At 37.5% G+C, this 19,267-nt stretch overlaps 1 protein-coding gene across 2 annotated transcripts; it reads left to right on the plus strand.

Moving 5' to 3' along the window:
- The first annotated feature begins 1,183 nt into the window (after positions 1-1,183).
- lamp2 (lysosomal-associated membrane protein 2) lies at positions 1,184-13,469 on the plus strand. 2 transcript variants are annotated; one of them, XM_042492756.1, is made up of 9 exons: positions 1,184-1,350; positions 4,593-4,708; positions 5,573-5,783; positions 5,874-6,035; positions 6,119-6,348; positions 6,462-6,569; positions 7,645-7,699; positions 7,791-7,961; positions 13,312-13,469. In XM_042492756.1, exons 1-9 carry the CDS (start codon positions 1,305-1,307, stop codon positions 13,452-13,454), a joined length of 1,242 nt encoding a protein of 413 aa, XP_042348690.1. In that variant the 5' UTR covers positions 1,184-1,304; the 3' UTR covers positions 13,455-13,469. The 2 variants fall into 2 exon arrangements, with proteins under 2 accessions (XP_042348690.1, XP_042348691.1); XM_042492757.1 differs by lacking the exon at positions 13,312-13,469 and adding an exon at positions 9,126-13,146 and having other exon boundaries at positions 1,185-1,350.
- Positions 13,470-19,267: the final 5,798 nt, after the last annotated feature.

Consider the following 19,267-nt stretch of genomic DNA (forward strand, 5'->3'; position numbering starts at 1 on the left):
TTAAAACCCTTAAGCAGGGTTCCCACCAACATGGAAAACCTGGAAAAATCATAGAACATCATAATCTTAATTTCTAGCCCTGTAAAAGTTTTAAAATTAGCAAAAGTCTTCAAACGTTTTTGAAAAGTAATGGAATTTTGTTATGATATCAAAATGAAATGTTAAAGTAATCTCCTGTAGATTATCTTCCAGGTCCAATCCCAAGGCTTAAAAAGTATATACCCACATTGTTATGTTACAGCAACATTTTTCAGACAAACATCCAGATAAAAGTGAAAAATCAAATGCATTAAGAATACACTCATAGTATAGTACAAATTTTAGCTGCTCATAGTATAATCATTTTCGTTTTACCTCATCCATGGAAGCCAGTGCAGGACTGATATATTTTAAGTATATCATTGTGCCCTAGTTAATAGTTAATAGTAATAATAGTTAAAATAGTTAAACTCTAACTAAAGATAACCCTAATTAAAGATGCAGAAAAGGTTTCACATTCATTTTCATATGATTATTAACATTTGATGGTATACTGTGCGGTTTCATTCGTATTATACATTGTGAACGGTCTCAGAAATTTTATTATGGGTCCTAAAAAAGCCATGAAATAGTTTTGAAATTGTACCTATGAAAATGTGTTGGAACCAGTCACAAAATACCACCAACAAAATAACTGCTAGAGGCAGCAGTGGATCAGCAGCTGCTCTGTTCAGAGATGTTAAATCACTGTCCTTTTGTCTGGCTTTAAGGAGAGTGATGTAACGGCTTCATTTTCCTTCCAGAAACCACTATCTGATATTAAAGTGAAGCAGTGAAAATACTCTCAATATAGCGTACACTTAAACTAATATTGAATATTTTTGGTGTTTTTTTTTTAACGGTGACTAAACTTTGTTTTGCTGCTGACCCCATCCACAGTCGTAGATTATTTAACTTCCATGTCAGCCTGCTTCACCAAACTGGGCTGTGCTGACTGACATCTACTGTACGCAATACACTGACTATGGATAAAAAACAAAACTAACCTTTAAGCTTTTTGTCTGAGGCTATTTAACATTCACATTCGCCTGAGCCTTGAACATGCACACAGTACAATAAGTAACTCTGAAAAAGGTGGAGAGATATCTAAAGCCAGACTTTAGTCCACACCTCCCTCTGCTTTGAGACGGTCCCTGTCATATGACTTCCATTTCCTGGTACAGTCGGCGGCTCACAGACATCCCAAACACCGCTGACAGAGCGTCCCTATCGGATCTTTCTCATCCTCTCTCCCGGTAGCTGACACTACAAACTGCAAGGCAACCATGTACCGATATGCTGCATTTGTTTTATTCCTCGCCCTTGGAATCGGTACGTATCATCACCTTGATTAGTCTTTAAACAAATGTCAAAAAAAGTGAGGAAAAAAATCGCTTTTTGTTTCTGCAAAGTGACGTGATTAATGTGAAACTTATGGGACACTCCGGGCCTGGTGCTACCGGGCTCTGGCTTAATGCTGCTCTGAAACAAGTGATATTAAAATTATATTATTTACTTATCTGTGTTTTTAATTGTAAAGACGATTTGAGGATGAATTTACTGCGCGGGCCTGAAAGGAAACCTAGTCATACGAGGAGTTGCCCAGTCGTGATGTTTTGCTAATGAAGCTAGCTTGCTAATTGTTACATACGTCAACAACATCAAACGGGTCACCGTAAAGTCGCCATGTCCACCGCAATAAACTACATTTTCTCACATAACTGCTATTTATGCTTTCACAGTATTGTATAAAATCCAAACTTTGCGCTGACAGTAACTGTAAAGCTGTCTTTTAAACGTTATGCTACCATTTTACATTGTGTTAGCTGGGGTAACGTTAGCTATCTTAGCCGTTAGCTTATTTATTAGATAACACTTGTTTTGAAGCTCAAGTTCGTGGTGATAATAAAACCTTCCGAGTTGCAAAATAACCTCGGTGAGTGTAGCTTGCGTTAACGGGATATTAGTGGCGTGTAAACCCCCGTTAGCACAACATTAAACGCGTTAACATTGTGTTAACTGGCTAAAGTGGTTAGCATTAGCAAGGTTTGGCAGTTTACAGTAAGTTAGCACGTGACGGTACAGGCAGAACGAATTACCGTTAAGCTAACGTTCTGTTAGCTAGTTAGCAAGCTAGCTAACAACGGTACTTAAAACGATAAATAATAATAGATTATGGATAGATGATATATCCAGATTAACGGATATTAAAAGGAAATAGTAATAGCTACAAACAAGATAACTTTTTGTGTTAGGTGGGCGTTTAAAATGAATCAGCTTTAAATTAGAGAACTTGAGTTCAGCTGATTTCTCATATTAAATTAACTTGATAGTAGGTTATGTTTTTTAACAATATTTTTGATTGGTGTTATTGATAAACGGGCCAGTCTCCGCAACAAATAATGTGTACCATCAAATGAAGAGGCAGGTAATGTTAAGTTAAAAACGCAAACAAAAAAAATAGCGGATGGAAATACAGATGCTGTAGCATTTTTTTTTATTTTTGTCAGGAATTTTAAAAGCACACTAAAACAAAAAAGTGCTTATTACTGCCTCAAGACCAGTGACATAAAAATACTGCAAAGGCGTGTCATGTCAATAGGCCATATAATACCATAAAACAGGGCAATAAAATAGTTGCTATACTGGAAAAAAAAACAGGTTGACATGATAAATGAGGCCCTTAACAGTCTGTAGGATTGTAATTCAAAATAAAGTCTGTTTTATTACTAATTTGCAGTTCATTCTGAATGGACCCATCTGTTGGGAACCATTGTTATGACCTACTTTTCCCCCTTCCACACTGATGGTTCAAGTTACCTCCTTTACTGCTGAACAATCAAACCCTCCCACAACTTCTCAGTAACTTTTGTTTTAAAAATAACCTTAGTGTGGCTTTGTTTAATAAGCAGGGGCTGGTTGTTATTAATGCTAGAATGTAAGTTATTTAATCAAAATCTTAAAGGTGACGTAGGCTTTAGCACTTAACAACTTTATTTTTATTCCAGTTCCCCTGCACTCAACCTTGTCTCTGACTTTATTGATCATTACCTACATTTTGTTTTAAAAACTCCATGAAGCTCCCCTAAACATTTTCAGGAAACTGTCAGCTTTCCTTTAGTAATGTGTTAGTTTCTTCATGCCAATACATGTTGTTAGATCCTTTACACATTTATTTATGTTTGGTTTGATCACGTTTCCATCCTGTACCAACAGTATTGCTCTCTTAACTTGCAATGACATAAGTCTATTAGTGCATGGTCACGCTTCTCAGAGTTTTTGCAAACAATTTCAAGAACCTTCTTCTAAAAATTTGACTGTATGATATTCCCATAAAAAGAGTGTTTTTTTGGTATTGTTACATTTGAAGCATGTGTATTGAGATTAAAGTGCTTGGGTTTGAGCCTTCCTCTTCAGAGATCTCCTCCTGTAATTGTAGCTTCCAGTTTTTAAGTTTGTCTTTTGAAGACTCAGATGTTTTGTCTACATTTAGATAGAGCAGCGATACCTGCCCTTCACCAACAGCATGTTTACTGTCATTTTTAACAGCATTGAGAGAGGTGGCTTAGTAAGGCAGTGGTTAGCTAATGTCATGATTTATTTCATGTGCTGTCAATAAGCGAGCGCTAACTAATACTCAGAGGTGGTATTTTGCTTATAGTGCTGTAGTTTTTCTTAAAATTAAACCTCTTATGCTGACAGATATAGTGTTACAACAAATTCTGTGACCCGATGAGGAATTTCAGCTATGTTTCCACTGCAAATGTTTTTATCATACATTATCACACACTTCCTATTGAGAGTCTTTATCAAAAATGGTGCTCCCATAGATCTGGTCACACAGTTTGATAGCTGAGATTTCAACGTACTGAATTCTATGTGAGAAAAAGACATATTTTAAGTGTTGACCGAGTATTTTCAGGTGAGATGTGGCTATATCTGACAGCCCGGCCCCTCTGTAAAAATACAATGTTTTTGGAGCAAAGTCACAAACATCTTTGTAACTTTGAGTTCTTGACTGGAGATTTATACGTTTATGATACTTAGAAATTGTGTCAGGCAGCTGTTTTTAAGTTGTTGACAGTGCAAACTTGCAAAACCATATAGTAAATCTGAATGGACCTTGGCCTCTATTCAGTTTAATTATATGCAAGTTCTCAGAGACTTTAGAGTGTTACACATTACTATCCTGGTTTCTTGTCAATTTAGGATTGTGGGATCCGTCTGTACATAAGAATACATCTTAAATACCCTTATATGGCAAGTGAACTAGGACATTTCCAGCCTGTTTACAAAATTTCCCGGATCCAAGTTGTATTTTAGTACACACTGCTCGCAGTGGAGGTCATCCGATGCCAGCTGGCAGCACTGAGTTTGTGGTTGATTTCCTAAAAATGTGTGTGTTCTTAGTCCCTCATGTTGGAACAGACAGACCTTATATGAAATAGCTGCAAACGAGTTTCGTCGTTTGCAGCTATATTGTTATTGAAAAGAATAACCTTTTAAATTAACCCAACAGGACTTCTAATTAATTAGAACATGACAAATAGTGATTTATTTTCTTTCCTTTTCAGCTTTCCAGCTGTCACATGGCACTGAGGTGAAAGTCACTGACAAAGACAACAAGTTGTGCCTCTACGCTAAACTAATGGTCAACTTCTCAGTCTCATATGACAGAACTGACAATACGGTGAGTGTCTTGTTCGGTATATTTAGTACATCAGGCTACACAGTATCTTCATGAAGTTACTCTATAGAAAAGCAGCTCTGCTCTTATCATGTCGCCTCACCAGCGTGACTATCAGACAACTGTAGTGTAAGCAAATGTCACCATGGAAAGGGGAAATGAGGAGACTCACTACAAAGCAAATAGATTCTTGCAATTCAGCATTTTAGTCAGAGTTTTCCTGGTGGGTATCCTGCAGTTGTTATGTCCTGTCTTCTCACTAGTGAGCTGTTGTGATTTAAAACAAATATATTTTTAAAAAGCAGCTCATAGATATGTATGAACATTTGAGAAATTTACTAAACTTTATTTATAATTAACTTTAATAAAGCATTCATATCAGACTGCGGCCTATTAAAATAATGCTAAAGCCATAAACTGGAAATTGTGGGTGATTTATAAGATAAGAAAATGTTTACTCTTTTTTTCTTAAGAATAAGACATATTTAAATTATTGTTCTTTGTCAACAACATCGTTTGAACAATTAAAATACACTCCCCACTGACCGGCGGGCTCTGGCGTCTCTGATATCAGTTCAGCATGCTGAATCAACCAAAAAAAAGCCAACAAGGGCCGACTAGTACCAATTAGGTTTACATAGTATGAAATTTTTTTAGTAAGGTAACAGTCTCAGAAAATATCACGGTTTCACTGTACAAACTGTAAAACTAGGGCAATAAACACTCATGAATGATGATGTTTAGTGTCAGTGTATCTATCACAGGAAGTAAAACTCAAGTTTTTTCATTGAGATCTGTGAAGTTTGCTTTAAACATCAAACACACGTAATTAAAGGTTACAAAAGGTTACACTCTGTTCTCTTTTAGAGTGCACCAGCTGAGTTTGAACTTCCTGATAAAGTCACATCAGATGGAAGTACGTGTGATACCACGAGCTCAAATTTGAAGATTAATTTTGGAGAAGGACACTCCTGGAGTATGAACTTCACCATGAATGGGAAAGTGTATCAGATAGACACCATCACCTTCTCCTACAACCTCAGCGACGCAACAGTCTTCCCAAAAGCATCATCGAATGGTAACTGATACACCTCACAGTGCAAACCAAAAATACACACATAGATGAACGGCCTTGTACTGATCCTGATGTGTTTTTAATTTCCGATAGAAACTCTATCTGTCTTCGTGAAGCCTCACATTACAGACGTCGACGTGAACACCTGCTACTCCTGCAATAGTAAAGAAATGATTGAAAGTGAATTGGTCAATCAGACGCTGTGGGACGTGCTCATACAGGCTTTTGTCACAAACAACGCCACGAGTGAAAACAGTAAGTGCAGATGCAGCATGACATCTCATCTTGCCTCTAACATTTCTCTTCTGTTCACATTAAATCTCCGTTCTCTCACACAGTTACTTCTTGTGCTGCCGACGTGCCCACAACCTCCGTTGCCCCCACCACTCATGCCACCAGCACTGCAGCTCCGGTCACAAACGCTTCATCCACCACCCCTCCTATAACCACCCCAACCCCCCCCCTCCCTACTCCCGCCACTGGGGAGTACATCGTGAAGTCAGATGAAAACAGCACAGCCTGTCTGATGGCCAACTTCGGCCTGCAGGTTACTTTCAAGCAAGCAGAGGTATGCTCATTAAGTCAGGATTGTTGTAATCTTGATTTCCAGATGTTATACTGGTGATCTTCCATGTTCCTTTTTGTTGATTTGATTCCCGTCTTTTCCCTTAATGTTCCAAGATGAACTTGGACCCAAATGGGACCAAAAGCTCCGGATCATGTGGAGTCAACGTCAGTGAGCTGGTGCTGGAGTCGAGCACAATGACCGTCATCCTCACTTTCACCAACGTAAGTTTGAAAAACGTGTAGGTCACATTTTATCAGGTTTTGAAGGGCTGTGATTGATCGATGCCTCTGATGTCTCAGTATAGTAATCACAACTGTCATTCTCAGCCGCTATAACAATATCAGTAAATGAATAATGGAGAACTGAGTGGTTGCAGAGTCTCTCCTTAATTAGGGAGACAATTGTTGATCTCAACATTTTTTTGCTGTTAATACTGTCACTGTTATCTATTGTTTACTTATTGCAGTTGGCTTAGGTGTATTTATTTTGTGAATGTGTTATGTGAATATGTTAATAGAGTTTTTTGATTTTTTGATATATATATTTAAATATACTGTAAACTGTTAAGAGTTGATATATGCTTCAATTTCAAGCTTAATTTTGCCTCTACAATTAAAAAAAAAAGAAAGAAAAAGGATTGGTTCAGGCACCGGTACCATTTTAAAAGAATAATTTTTAATTGGTAATTAGTAAGTAGTAATAGTAAGTAATAAGTAAGTAAGTAATATTAGATCCGTTTTCGGTGTACTTTTTTTTTTTTTTTTTTTTTTTTTTTTTTACAGAATTTTTTATTTTGCAGTCATGCTATTTGTACACTACTTGTACTAACAGTATCGTTTCCAGTATTATTTCCATCGTTTATCGGGTCAGTGTGGAACTGAGGTGTAATTCAAAGGTCACCTTTTATTGCGTCAATAAATACACCTACATCGGCTTCACAACAATCTGTAATCTGATGTTCATGTTTATTTTCATCCTAAACTCAAATATGTGGTTATCATCTTTCCATCTTTATTGTTTCGTACTTCTGGGTAGGAGTCACTGCATCTGATAGATAAACAAATGCTTGAACACGGTGACTGACTTTATGTGACTTCACAGAAATGGACAGGATGCAACAAAATGTGAAATGTTCACTGACAGTATCACTCATCCCAGTAAAAAGAGAAGGGAAATGTTCCTTCAGGTCATCCCAGATGCTGAGTCTGTATTAGCCTTTGGTTATTAAGAGAGCTGAAATGTTCATTTATTAAAAATACTTTCTATTTATGCATGTTTCTATTTTCCATCTAACAGGACACAAAGAAATTCCGCCTACACGCTCTGAACATCACCGGAAAGACCAACTCTGGTAATTAGAAGAATCACATCTACATACATAGACCAGACGCCACAATGAGCACCCAGCTAATGTTTTCTTTTACATCTGTGCTTCTCTCAAGGTGTGTCATTTTCTGAGGTGAACACCAACCTGAGTCTGTGGGAGGCGGCTGTCGGCAGCTCCTACATGTGTAACAAGAAGCAGAACTTCACCATCACGAGCCTGCTCACCATCAACACCTTCAACCTGCAGGTGCAGCCGTTCGGAGTGAAGAAGGGTGTTTTCAGTACAGGTAGGTTCTTCTTTACAGTCTTTAAAAACAGACTCTGCTCAACAAACTAGTTCTTATTAAGAGTAATGGGGGGAAATGGATCTTTGTTGTGTTTGAGGCAACCAGATGAGTAGTATTTGTACCAGCACTAGAGCTGATTGTCGTTAGCTGATTTTATTCAGAATAGCTGTAGACTATATGTCTGATTATGTGATCATAATGCCACATTTTAAATGCAATTAATTTTCCTAAAAGAAACCAAAAAACGGAGAATACAGGTTTAAAACTGTATGCACTCAATTTTTCAGCCAATTACCCATATAAATCATATAAAAAAGTATTTTGTTGAAATTGTTAGTTACCACAATTGATAATCATTAGACAGTGATAAAATGTTGGCTAATTTACATCCCCTTAAAGGGTCAGTTCACCCTAAGATGAAAAAATACATATTTTTCCTCGTACTGTAGTGCTTTATATCAGTCTACATTGCTTTGCTGTGAGTTGCTGAGTGTTGGAGATATCAGCCGTAGAGATGTCCGCCTTTCTCTCCAACATCGTAGAACTAGATGGCACTCAGCTTGTTGTGCTCAAAATGCTGAAAAAAACATTTGAAAGACTCACCAGCAATGTCTCACGTACAGAAATCATGACCTGATTACTCGAGATAATCCACAGGAAACATCTGAATTATATGGGATAAATTGTCCATTTAAAATGAAGCAATAGCTGCTCATGGTCCCTCAATACAAGACAGCTGAATGTTTTTTAAGAGAGAAGAAAGTATCCAGTATTTCACAAGAAGAAAAGAAAGAAATTACAACATTTTTTAAAAAACATTAAAATAATTTTCAGATTTTTTTTTCATGTTTTATTTCTGGGAATATTTCCTGACCTGTAGTTTTGGAACCACCGGTTTAATTTCTTGAAAGAGAAAATGACATTTCTCCCTGAAAAGGATGTCTGATTAATGTTCCTTCTCCTGCAGTGTGTCGTCATTTGTATAAAGTGCGTCTGTCGAGCCAAAGATGTTCATTCAAATATGCACAGTATTACGTGACACCTTAAACTGAAAAGTGTTGCGTTTTTCACAGCTGATGGCAGATAAAACTGCTGTCCTGCTGCTGTGTTGTTACTCAGGAAATCACTGTTCCACCTGTTGACTGACTCTCTTTTTATCTGCAGCCCATGAATGTTCATTGGATGACACCAGCATCTTAATCCCAATCATTGTTGGCGCTGCTCTGGCTGGCTTGATTCTCATTGTAGTGATCGCTTACGTGATTGGTCGAAGAAAGACTTATGTTGGATATCAGACCCTTTAAAACCAGTGTGCAATCAACATCACGGGGTTCCCAAGCCTGGTCCTTCTGTTTCATGTGCAATTGTTTAATTGGCAAATGACTTAAAAATCCAAGAGTCAAAATCTAAACTGAAGTCTGCTGGGGGGAAAAAAGAGATGCAGGTTTGGAGTGATTGGTCGTTAACATGAAATGCACATGGAGCATTTTAATGATAATAAGAGGAGTGAAACCCATGTAAAAATGGAGGGTTTGGTGTTTTTCTCAAGGACCAAACTTGACTTCCCCCAAAGTTTGTTTTCCTTTTTTGTTGTTTTTCTGGATGTCTTGTCTTCCCTTTTTTGTTGTGTTTTTGTTAACGAGCAAGTGCAAAATCCACACAGCTTTATTTTAATTTAAAGGTATACTATGCAGGAATTGTCAGCTACTGTTTTTAAACAGTATTGACAGCAAAAGTGAAAGACAACAAAGTGTTTTTCTTCAGCAAAAAAGCAGCGTCAGGGCACTGTGATGCTAACCTTAACTTAGGGGACTTTTTCTTCACATATGCCGTCTCCTCATTGGGAACAGATGGAAAAAGATGCCGGTGCTGAGTAAAAAGCACTATGTGGACATAAGCCCTAAAATTAAACCCCAGATGCACTAAATTTGCGTTTTTCTTTTGGCGTTGTGTCTGTGAATTGTGTAGTCAGGTAACTAGTCACTGCCTTTTCACAAAATCACCTGTTACCTGCCCACTGTGAACAGGAATGTCCCGAACACAGACAATATGAAGAAAATAAGAAAAATACAGGCACAGGATACATGCAGAGTCTCTGCAGATAAATACTCCACCTCACACTTCTAGTGGGTCATAAGTAATAACTGAGAGTGATTCTGTATGAGTCCATAGGTTGTTTTTTTTTTTTTTTAAAGAAAATCCTGCAAAGTATGCCTTCAAGTAATTACAATCACACAAAAAGTGACTTTCAATATACAATATAAGATTTCTTATATAGGTATAGTAATCTACATTTACAAAAGTCTCCAGACATTTATTTGTCATGCATTTTTGGATGTGTCACAGTTTAAACATGTTGGATCTCGCACTTGCTCTGCAGACATTCCCTTGTTGTTTTCTTTTATCATTATTTAATCTTTGTGCACATTTTAGTTCCTTTTATGGTTTGACTTTTCATCCCCAAAATGATTCACATTGAGACATTAAATAATTTTAAAGGCACTACTTTCACAAATCAAAGAAAGATGGTCAATCAGCTTTCTTTCTTTGTTTCCAGAAATGTATTACCAAGGACGGTCTACTTTATTCAGAAAGTAGTCAAGGGGAAAAAATGCTTTAGCCCGTGTTTGCCCCTGTGGAGCAGGAGAAACATTGGAATTGTTGTCCTGATAATGTGGCTCCAATCGTGCCGAGAATGTGAAAGTGTTTGTTGATTAAGCATTAACAGACCTTTTTCATGGAGGACATTTGGACATTGAGCAGTAAAAGTCCAGGTGGAATAAATGACACTAACGATGGCTGATTTACAGAGAAACAGTCCTGGAACTGGCCGACGTCGTTCCTTTTATTAATTACACCTGTGCTTTTCCTGCTGCACCACAACAAGATGTCTGCTGTTCTGAAAGGTCTCTTAAAATTTGCACAAACTCCAGTCAGAGAATAATATTAAAAGAAAGTTTTTGGTTTTTTTTCCCCCTCACTCAATACATTTTTGGCATTAGGTTTAGAAAAGGGAGAGTTTTGTTGTGTAGATATTCACTTTCAGCACAGATAATTCTGAAACGAGGATACATACATAAAAATGCACTAAGGCGCTCTTTAAGTTTTTTGCGTTATGTTGAGACCGTTGTCACATTATCTCACCTGTGTATAGGCGTGGGCTTGGCCTGAGCTCAGGGCTGCAGCTGGATCAGGGGACGTTAAAGACCCTGAAAACTTTGGTTCGAATCTTAAGTTCTCTGTAACATTTAGAATTCACGCATATAAAAAAGGTCCTGTTTATGAAGACATTTTGTTTAGTCACTTATTTACTTTCTTACAGAGAGATACATCAGAAGATTGATACCACTGCCATCTCAATAAGCTTAGCTCAAAGACTGGAAGCAGTAAAAAGTCGGCCTGGATCTGAACAATGAAACAAATCATCTCATGCTGACTTAGCATGTTATATCAAGTTTGTGTCGAGTGGTATCGATCTCCTTATCTAACTCTTGGCAAGAGAGCAAAAAGGGTTTTTCCCAAAAATGTCAAACAGTTCCTTTAAAAGCATATTTGCTCCATCAGGACCTTGTGAGTGTTGAGTGGCTTTGTTCAGCAGAATTGACAGAACAAACAAACCTCACACCTGTATTCGCGTTCTGGTTCAAAAGTTGTTAGGAAAATAAAAACACTTCAGTGCGCAATATAATCTTGAGAAACACACAATATTGCTGGCAGAAAGTTGTGTTTTTGTGTAGTCAGAAACTGAAGTCAGGGACTCAGTGCAGGTTACAGTGATGCAACCAAATCGCCAGAATAAATGTTGGCATTTTACGTTTCTGCAAACCACGGAATATATTGTCATATGTAGCGGATTTGATGAATTTTACATTTCAATTTTTAATTTTCCGTTGTGAATGCTGAAAGCTTTGGATAATGTGTGGTTATGGATGGGGAAACATCATTTTTTGGCTTAAAATATCAAACACGACTGGAACTGTTCTGATGTCTCCTTTAGGTTTTGGTCATCTTGTTTAAAAAAATACCCGGTTTGGTTCATGTCACAAACGTCTCATTTAAAAATGCTCAGTTTTGGAGCCTCAAAGACAGCTGGAAATGTCGCTACGGCTTGTTTAAAAATTCCTGGATTTATCGCTACAAACACAACCACAAATGTTCCCGCGTCTAGTTTAAAATCACCTGTTTTGGCACTACAAACACAGTTGAAAATGTCCTGACGTGTCATTAAAAAAATCAGGTTTTGTCACCACAAACACAGCCCGAATTCTCCAAAGGTCTCGTTAAAAATACCCAGTCTCGGTGCGTCGAACACAGCTGGAAGTGTCGCTGGTCTGGATCAGTGCTCTGCTGCTCATCCGAAGTGTCACGTCATCCACCATATTTTTCTTTTGATGAGAAACTCAAACTCATGTAACCTGAACAACGTCACTTTAGAAATTTTAACATAATAAAACGTGGAATGCCACATTTGCAGAACCGTACAGTGCCAACATTTCATTCTGTCAGGTGGGCTAAGAGATGCAGTTTCAGGGAGGGAGGCGAGCCCCAGAATGTGTGTTTCTGTTTTGATAGCGAGCCAATGTGACACGTGGTGGTAGCTGTGTATCGTTGCTTACTTGTAGCAGTGTTGTGTGCTGTCAGCGCCGCTCCAACGCCTCAGGACCGGAGCAAAGCAGGCAGTGCGCTACGCTGAACATGAGTAGAAATAGTTTTTAAGATGCTTGAATGTTGCTTCAGGACTTTGTACATGTGTATGAGAAATGGCTATGAATCAAATAAGAGCTTTGATTTTTTGCTTGTGATTGTGTATTTCAGCTTTGTACAAACTCAGTTGCCTTAATTAAAAAGATGGTTTTGCAGCACTTGCATAAATGTTTGTGACACATTTTCTCAATCATGACAGCTGTACCTTGCTTTGTTTTGTTCATTCAATGACTCACTAAATACTGTTAAAAAAAATCTTTTCTCTAGTTGTTGACACTGCACACATGTTCAGCAAAGGGAATTTGTGCTGCAAAACCATCGTGTTAAATCATGATCTGTGTTATGTGGATACAAGTGATTTCATCTCCATTCACTCACGCTGTTAGCTGCAGTAAATTGGATCTCTGTTGTGTGTCAGACTGAAATAGAGCTTTTTAGTCTTTGAAGATTCATGGAAATAAAAATACATTGCTGCCTTGGACACCTGAGTAAATGTTTATTGCTTTTGCTGCTTTAAACACTTCCAAGTCCTTTAGGATGCTATGTCTTTCTTTCAGCCATTCGTGCCTTAATCATTAATATATTTTTCATCCTTTTGTCCGATGTTTAAAACATTCACCTCTCTGCTTTCTTCACTCCCGTCTAGCTGAGGAATGCCAGGCTGATGGGGAGAGCTTCCTTGTTCCCATAATTGTCGGAGTTGCCCTGCTTGTTCTCATTCTTATCGTTCTGCTGGCCTTTTTCATCGGGAGAAAGAGAAACAGGGCCACCGGCTACGAGTCTTTCTAGTTAACCTCTCTTTGTTTAGATCTTAACACTCTTCAAAGTGTAGTCAGTGAATCGCTGCCTCTTTGCCTCGCTGCCTTTGACTAATTGTTGAAAAATTACCATCATGTGTTGTGTTGATGTTTCCATGTAGTGTTAAATGCTGTTGACTGACTGTGAAGGAAAAGTTTGACATTTTGGGAAATGTGCTTGAGTTGAATGAGAAAACCACTGTTTTTGTTTTTTCTGTTAATATGACAGTTAGCTTAGCACAAAGACTGGACATTGAGGGAAACAGCTGGCAGTTCTGTCCAAAAGTATTAAAAATCTGTCTACTAGCACGTTTACAAAAATGACTTACGAGACTTTCCACTCTCCACGTTCAGGGGCGGGTTCATTTGCGTTTCCTCTCTGGGTTTTCTGGGTGGAAATGGTCACTCGGCCATTAGCAAAAAGCAGTGACATACATGTATGTTAGAATGACAAGCGCTGATAATATTAAACCTTTGAACCCAAAGCAAATCAGTTCAATTTCTTTCGAAAACATGAGGAAAAAAGCAATGAGCATATTGGCAAAAATGCTCCACAAATTGCAAGAAAATAGAAAAAAAAAAGGTAAACTATATAAGTATAATTATTTAAAATTGTGTTACAGAATTATTACATTTTAAAGCACTTTTATGGTTTTTTGGTAATTTTCTTGAAGCTGAAAGGGATAATTCCAACTCTGCAGTGCAGTTGTAGAAGTCGCGTTCACAAAGTCAGATCAGTATTTTCACTGCTTGGCATCGCTGTTAAACAGCCCTTTCTGTTCGGAAACTGAAGCCACTGTATCACTCCCTTCAAAGATATGTCTGTTTTGCCAGTACGGTGTCCTGGAGAGCTCAAACATTTTGGTTTTATATAGCAGACAATTTACTCATACATTAGGAGTTGGAATTAAACATTTTTAAAACAAGCTAAAATCAAACAGTTTACACAGAACATGGGAAAGCTACTAAATTATATAAAACCTCAAAAAAAAATAATAATAATTTAAAGAAACAGTTCTACTAGACTATACATGTTATTGGACTGAATTGAAAAATATAATATAGATAATAATTTCATGTTTGTGACACTGCAGGAGAATGAATTCACTGTTTAAAAGCTGCTTCGTGTTGAACAGATGTGGTTTAGATCAGCATTTCCCAAAATGTCAGACTACACCTTTGAGAATTTCTCATTCTGCCTGAATATTAAATTTCATAGAGACTAATCTAATAAGTAATAACTTGATTTCCTTTCTGTGCCGTTTAAATGTTTCCTCTAATCTACATCTGTGTTGTCATTTCCTCTTTTTGTAGCCTCTGACCTCCCTTCTTGCTGCTGCGCCTCTTTTCTCTCAGCCTTTGTTGACTGTAAATATCCTCGATCTCTCAGACTGATGTTTCCTGCTGACTAAAACCACTAACGTGCTTTCTGTCTGTCTGTCTCTCTGTCTGTCTGTCAGCTGAGGAATGCTTCCTGGACTCTGATTTGAGCTTTTTGGTACCCATTGCAGTGGGCGTGGCGCTCAGCTTCCTAATCATCCTTGTGCTTATCTCTTATCTCATTGGCCGGAGGAAGAGTCGCACTGGCTACCAGTCTGTATAATCCACCCCGGCTGCTTCTGCCTCTCGCTCCTTCTCAACCCTTAAAAAAAAACACTCTCCCTGCCCGTCAGTGCATCAGAAGCATCCTGAATTTCCTGCTCATTTCGCCTAAAAATAAGCTTATTTCTCGTACACAGTTTAAAATTGATCCCGGCAGTCTCCCCCAATGGTTTGTTTTTGCTTTGATGCCAATGACTGAATCGAGTACCAAAACATTTATGATCAATATTGCATCGTTTGATTGTAGATTGCATGTTTTAAAAATTAAATTTCTGGCTGTGATTAGCCGTCCACCTCCTCCCCCCTGAGAGACCTCCTCCTCCTCCTCCTCCTCCTCCTCCCCCTCCTCCTCCTCCTCAGAGAGGCCTTTTCCCCTCTCGGTCTCTGTGCTGTATAATAGTATCTGTGTAAATTACTCTCTTGTATAGAATGAATGACGTTGATTTTTGATGACGTGAATGTAACGAGCAAGCTCCACCCGTTCACACCCCGACTTTATTTTAACCTCCACCTGACATCAGATCAAACACCACCTGCTGCACACACTCTTAGAAATAAAGGAACTCTATCGGGTTCTTCAGCTTGTTCCCATAGAGGATGCTTCTTAGTTCCTCATAGAGCCTTTTATTTAGGTTCCAACTGGAACCCTTTTAGGGGGATACACCTAAAACTTAACACAAAGGGTAATGCCTTGAACCATCTGTGAAAGGTTCCACCATAACCCCCTATGAAAGATTCTATAGAGAACCTTCTGTGGTGTAATTGTTCCACCCAGGACCCTTTCTAGGGGTTCTATCCAAAACCTGTCCACCTTATAAGCATGCTAACAAGAACCCATCAGGAGGTTCTGTAGATTCCTCTTTTATATTCCAAGGGTGTCATCTAGAACCCACCCAGGGGATTCTACCAAGAACCCTGTCATAATCCTGAAGTTTAATCCGGAACCCACCCAGGAGATTCTATGGGGAACCCTTTTATGTTCCAAGGGTGTCATGTAGAACCCAGCCAGGAGCTTCCACCGAAAACCCTTTAATATTCCAAAGGCTTCATTTAGAACTGACCTAGAGGATTCTTTGGAGAACCATTTAATATTTCAAGGATTTCATCTAGAACCTATCCAACTGACAACATTACCCATTGATCTCTCGTCTACTTATCATGGTTTTAGTTCTTAACAGATCTCTTTGTTTTTCCTAAAAAACCTTGAAGAACCCGTTCTTCAAAAAAAAAAAAGAGTCCTTCAGAAGCAGATGGTTCTGGGTAAAACCTCAGCCCTTCAGGATGAACCCTTTTGGTACCTTTATTTCTAAGAGTGCATGTAGTCACTTAATTGTTGTTTGACGAAAGGGACACTAACTGAGACACTTTACCAGCACTAGTTTATTTTTTTGGAAAATGTGTGAATTTTTATGTTTGCCTCTCACCTTAGGAAGATTTATTTTCTTAATATGTACACTTCTCATAATAGAATTACGTTTCAGTATTTGGTGAATTAATTCTAGTGTTGTTTCCTTATAATTCTTTATTATTACACAAAAACAAATGGATATAAAACTTTAAACCTACAGTGGTCACCAGGCTCAAACTTGACTGAATGTACGTTGATTTCTCCCTCCACGTGATAGTGCAGTAACATCGTCAGCATGAGCAGGTCGTGATTTCACTCTTATGACCCTCAGTCACATTCGATCACTCCTCCCCGACAGTTTCGTGCCTTTCTGTTGTGCACCTCTGAGTTGCTTGCTTGAAGCTTGTCTCCATCTGATGAAGAATGTGATGTGATGAGCTTGTTTAACACAAGTGGGGAACAAATTAAATAAAGTTTCGTTCTTGTTTTGTATCACTGTCATTCTTTTTAACGCTTGTACTTTTAGTGTGAAGTCTGCAGAGCAGGAAGGTCTTGTGACAGATGCATTCAAAGGTTAATAACGGCTGTAAACCAAACATTCACACTGCGATTGCTCAAAATGTCCGTTAGACTTTGATCAATGACGTGTCGTTTATGAGCAGAGGCATGACTCTCACTCTGGCTGTCATTCAGACAGATATGCAGGTTAACGCGGAGGTCACGCCGGTTGATTTGGGTTTAACTTATTACTGAGACTAGTTTGGAGCTGAACTGTTAACATGTTTTGTTTTACCTCCTCATTGTTTGGGGTCCCACAGATTTTGCATAAATAATTGCAAATTCAACCAATTGCTTTATTTTAAAATATTTTTTCATTCTTCAGAGGTGGACTGTAACTAGGTACATTTACTCAAGTACTGTTTAAAGGAATACCACCCATAAAAAGACAATTTGTACATATATATGTATATATATATGTACAAATTGTCTTTTTATGGGTGTCGGATGAATAAGACTTGGATTATACTGCATGAGTTGTGAGAGTTTGTTTTGTTGTTAAATGTTGTCCTGAATCAATTAATAATTTAATAAGTTTGTCATTTCCTGTGGAGGCATGTGAGAAAAACAAAGTTTTCTTTACAAATTCAAGATATACCATCATAATGAGGTGGCATACAAATGGTCATTTAGTGGGTGAAATATAGTTTCAAGTACAATTTTGAGGCACTTGAATATTTTCTTTTCATGCTACTTTATATTTCTTACGCAATTCAGAGGACATTTTTTACACCCATAAATGTCTTGATATATCTAGCAAACTTTCTTACAAAGATTATTAATACAAAATTATAAATCAGCTAATAAATTATGTTAAATACTGCCGAGAGAGTAAAGCTGCTTGAAAATGAGCTCTACCCCTACTAGCTGCAACATTAAAGTGATCTACACGTATAAATGCATAACTAATTAAAAATATAGAAAATACATTTTACCTGAGTGTGATTTGAATGCAGGACTTTCATACATTACAAAGTATTTCTTCACAGTAATATTGCTACTTTTACTTGAGTAAAAGATATGAGAGTCTTACAAATCCTGAATTTAGAAAATACAGACGTGACCACATTGTCTGTCTGTTCCCAACTAAAAATATATTAACAACTATTAGCTGGATTGGTACAAAATTTAATTTAAATTTAATGCGATTCTTCATAATCCCCGGAGGATGAACCCTTACGACTTTGTTGATCCCTGGACTTTTACGCAAGCGCCACCATGAGGCTTCACGTTTGTGGTCTCAACAACTATGGATGGATTGCCATAAAATTCGGTCCAGAAATGCCTGTCCCGCTTGAGATGACCTGCTATAGCTATAGCTGTTGTTGTTTCATGAGTTATGTGAGCATGCATAGACTATTCATTCTCTTTGTCAGCCCAAAAGGACTCTGTGAGACACTGATACACAAACTTGTTATAAAACTATGGAAACAGAAATCTAAAATTATTTGGAAGTGATGTGTAAAAATCAATCTTAACACTAATCAGAAATGTCGAGGATATGAAAATCAACCGTATTTAACCATATTTTATGTTATACAGCAACAGTAATGTCTAATTTTTGGTGGCAGATTTCTGAGGGAGCTGTTCAAAATGATCATAAATTTAGTAATGTGTTAACCTCTAAGAAAAGGTAAAGTTTAACGATAATCATCGATATATTATTAATAAACTATAGCCCACTATTTGTAGAGTTTTACTGAAAACAACAGAGATGTATTAAATATTTTTTAAGTTGATGCAGCCTGATAATCCCACGTGGAAGAAAACTTAGAGTACATACCAGAACATTGTATTTATTATAAGAACTATAATAGGAATAAATACAACATTTATACCATGTTTAGTAGCACAGTTCAGACAGGATTAATTCTATCACAAAATAGTTATACTTTTTAAAACGGTACAGACCTTTCACAAACTATTTCACAGTACAGCATGTCTCTTTATTGATCAGTCTTGTGTAGTATTTCATTTTCAAAAGCAAATGTTTTTACAAAAGAAGGCAAGAAGTGGCTTGTGATGCTTTATCATAAATGTATAATACTGCTCTATTCAACAAAAAATATAGTAATAGTGTATTTGCAGTCATTTATTATATCTTTTTTTACTGTGTAAGTACAGTACAAGTCCTGCTTTCAGTGTTTGCATGATAGTTCTTTGAATTCTTACAATATACATGTTTGAAAAATATAATTCAAAACAAAATTAGTACACTCTGTCACACAAAAACTGTGCACACAAAACCAAAATCTAACCCGATACAACAATATTTTCTAATCGCCTAGTAATGTTTT

Source organism: Plectropomus leopardus, chromosome 9 (assembly GCF_008729295.1).
Source record: "Plectropomus leopardus isolate mb chromosome 9, YSFRI_Pleo_2.0, whole genome shotgun sequence".
Taxonomy (NCBI): Eukaryota; Metazoa; Chordata; class Actinopteri; order Perciformes; family Serranidae; genus Plectropomus; species Plectropomus leopardus.

Excerpts from the sequence above, each read along its gene's own strand:
- lamp2 (XM_042492756.1), top strand. The coding sequence starts at position 1,305 with ATGTACCGATATGCTGCATTTGTTTTATTCCTCGCCCTTGGAATCG. Across the intron at positions 4,709-5,572 it reads ATGACAGAACTGACAATACG|AGTGCACCAGCTGAGTTTGA; the intron begins GTGAGTGTCTTG and ends GTTCTCTTTTAG. Across the intron at positions 6,570-7,644 it reads TCATCCTCACTTTCACCAAC|GACACAAAGAAATTCCGCCT; the intron begins GTAAGTTTGAAA and ends TCCATCTAACAG.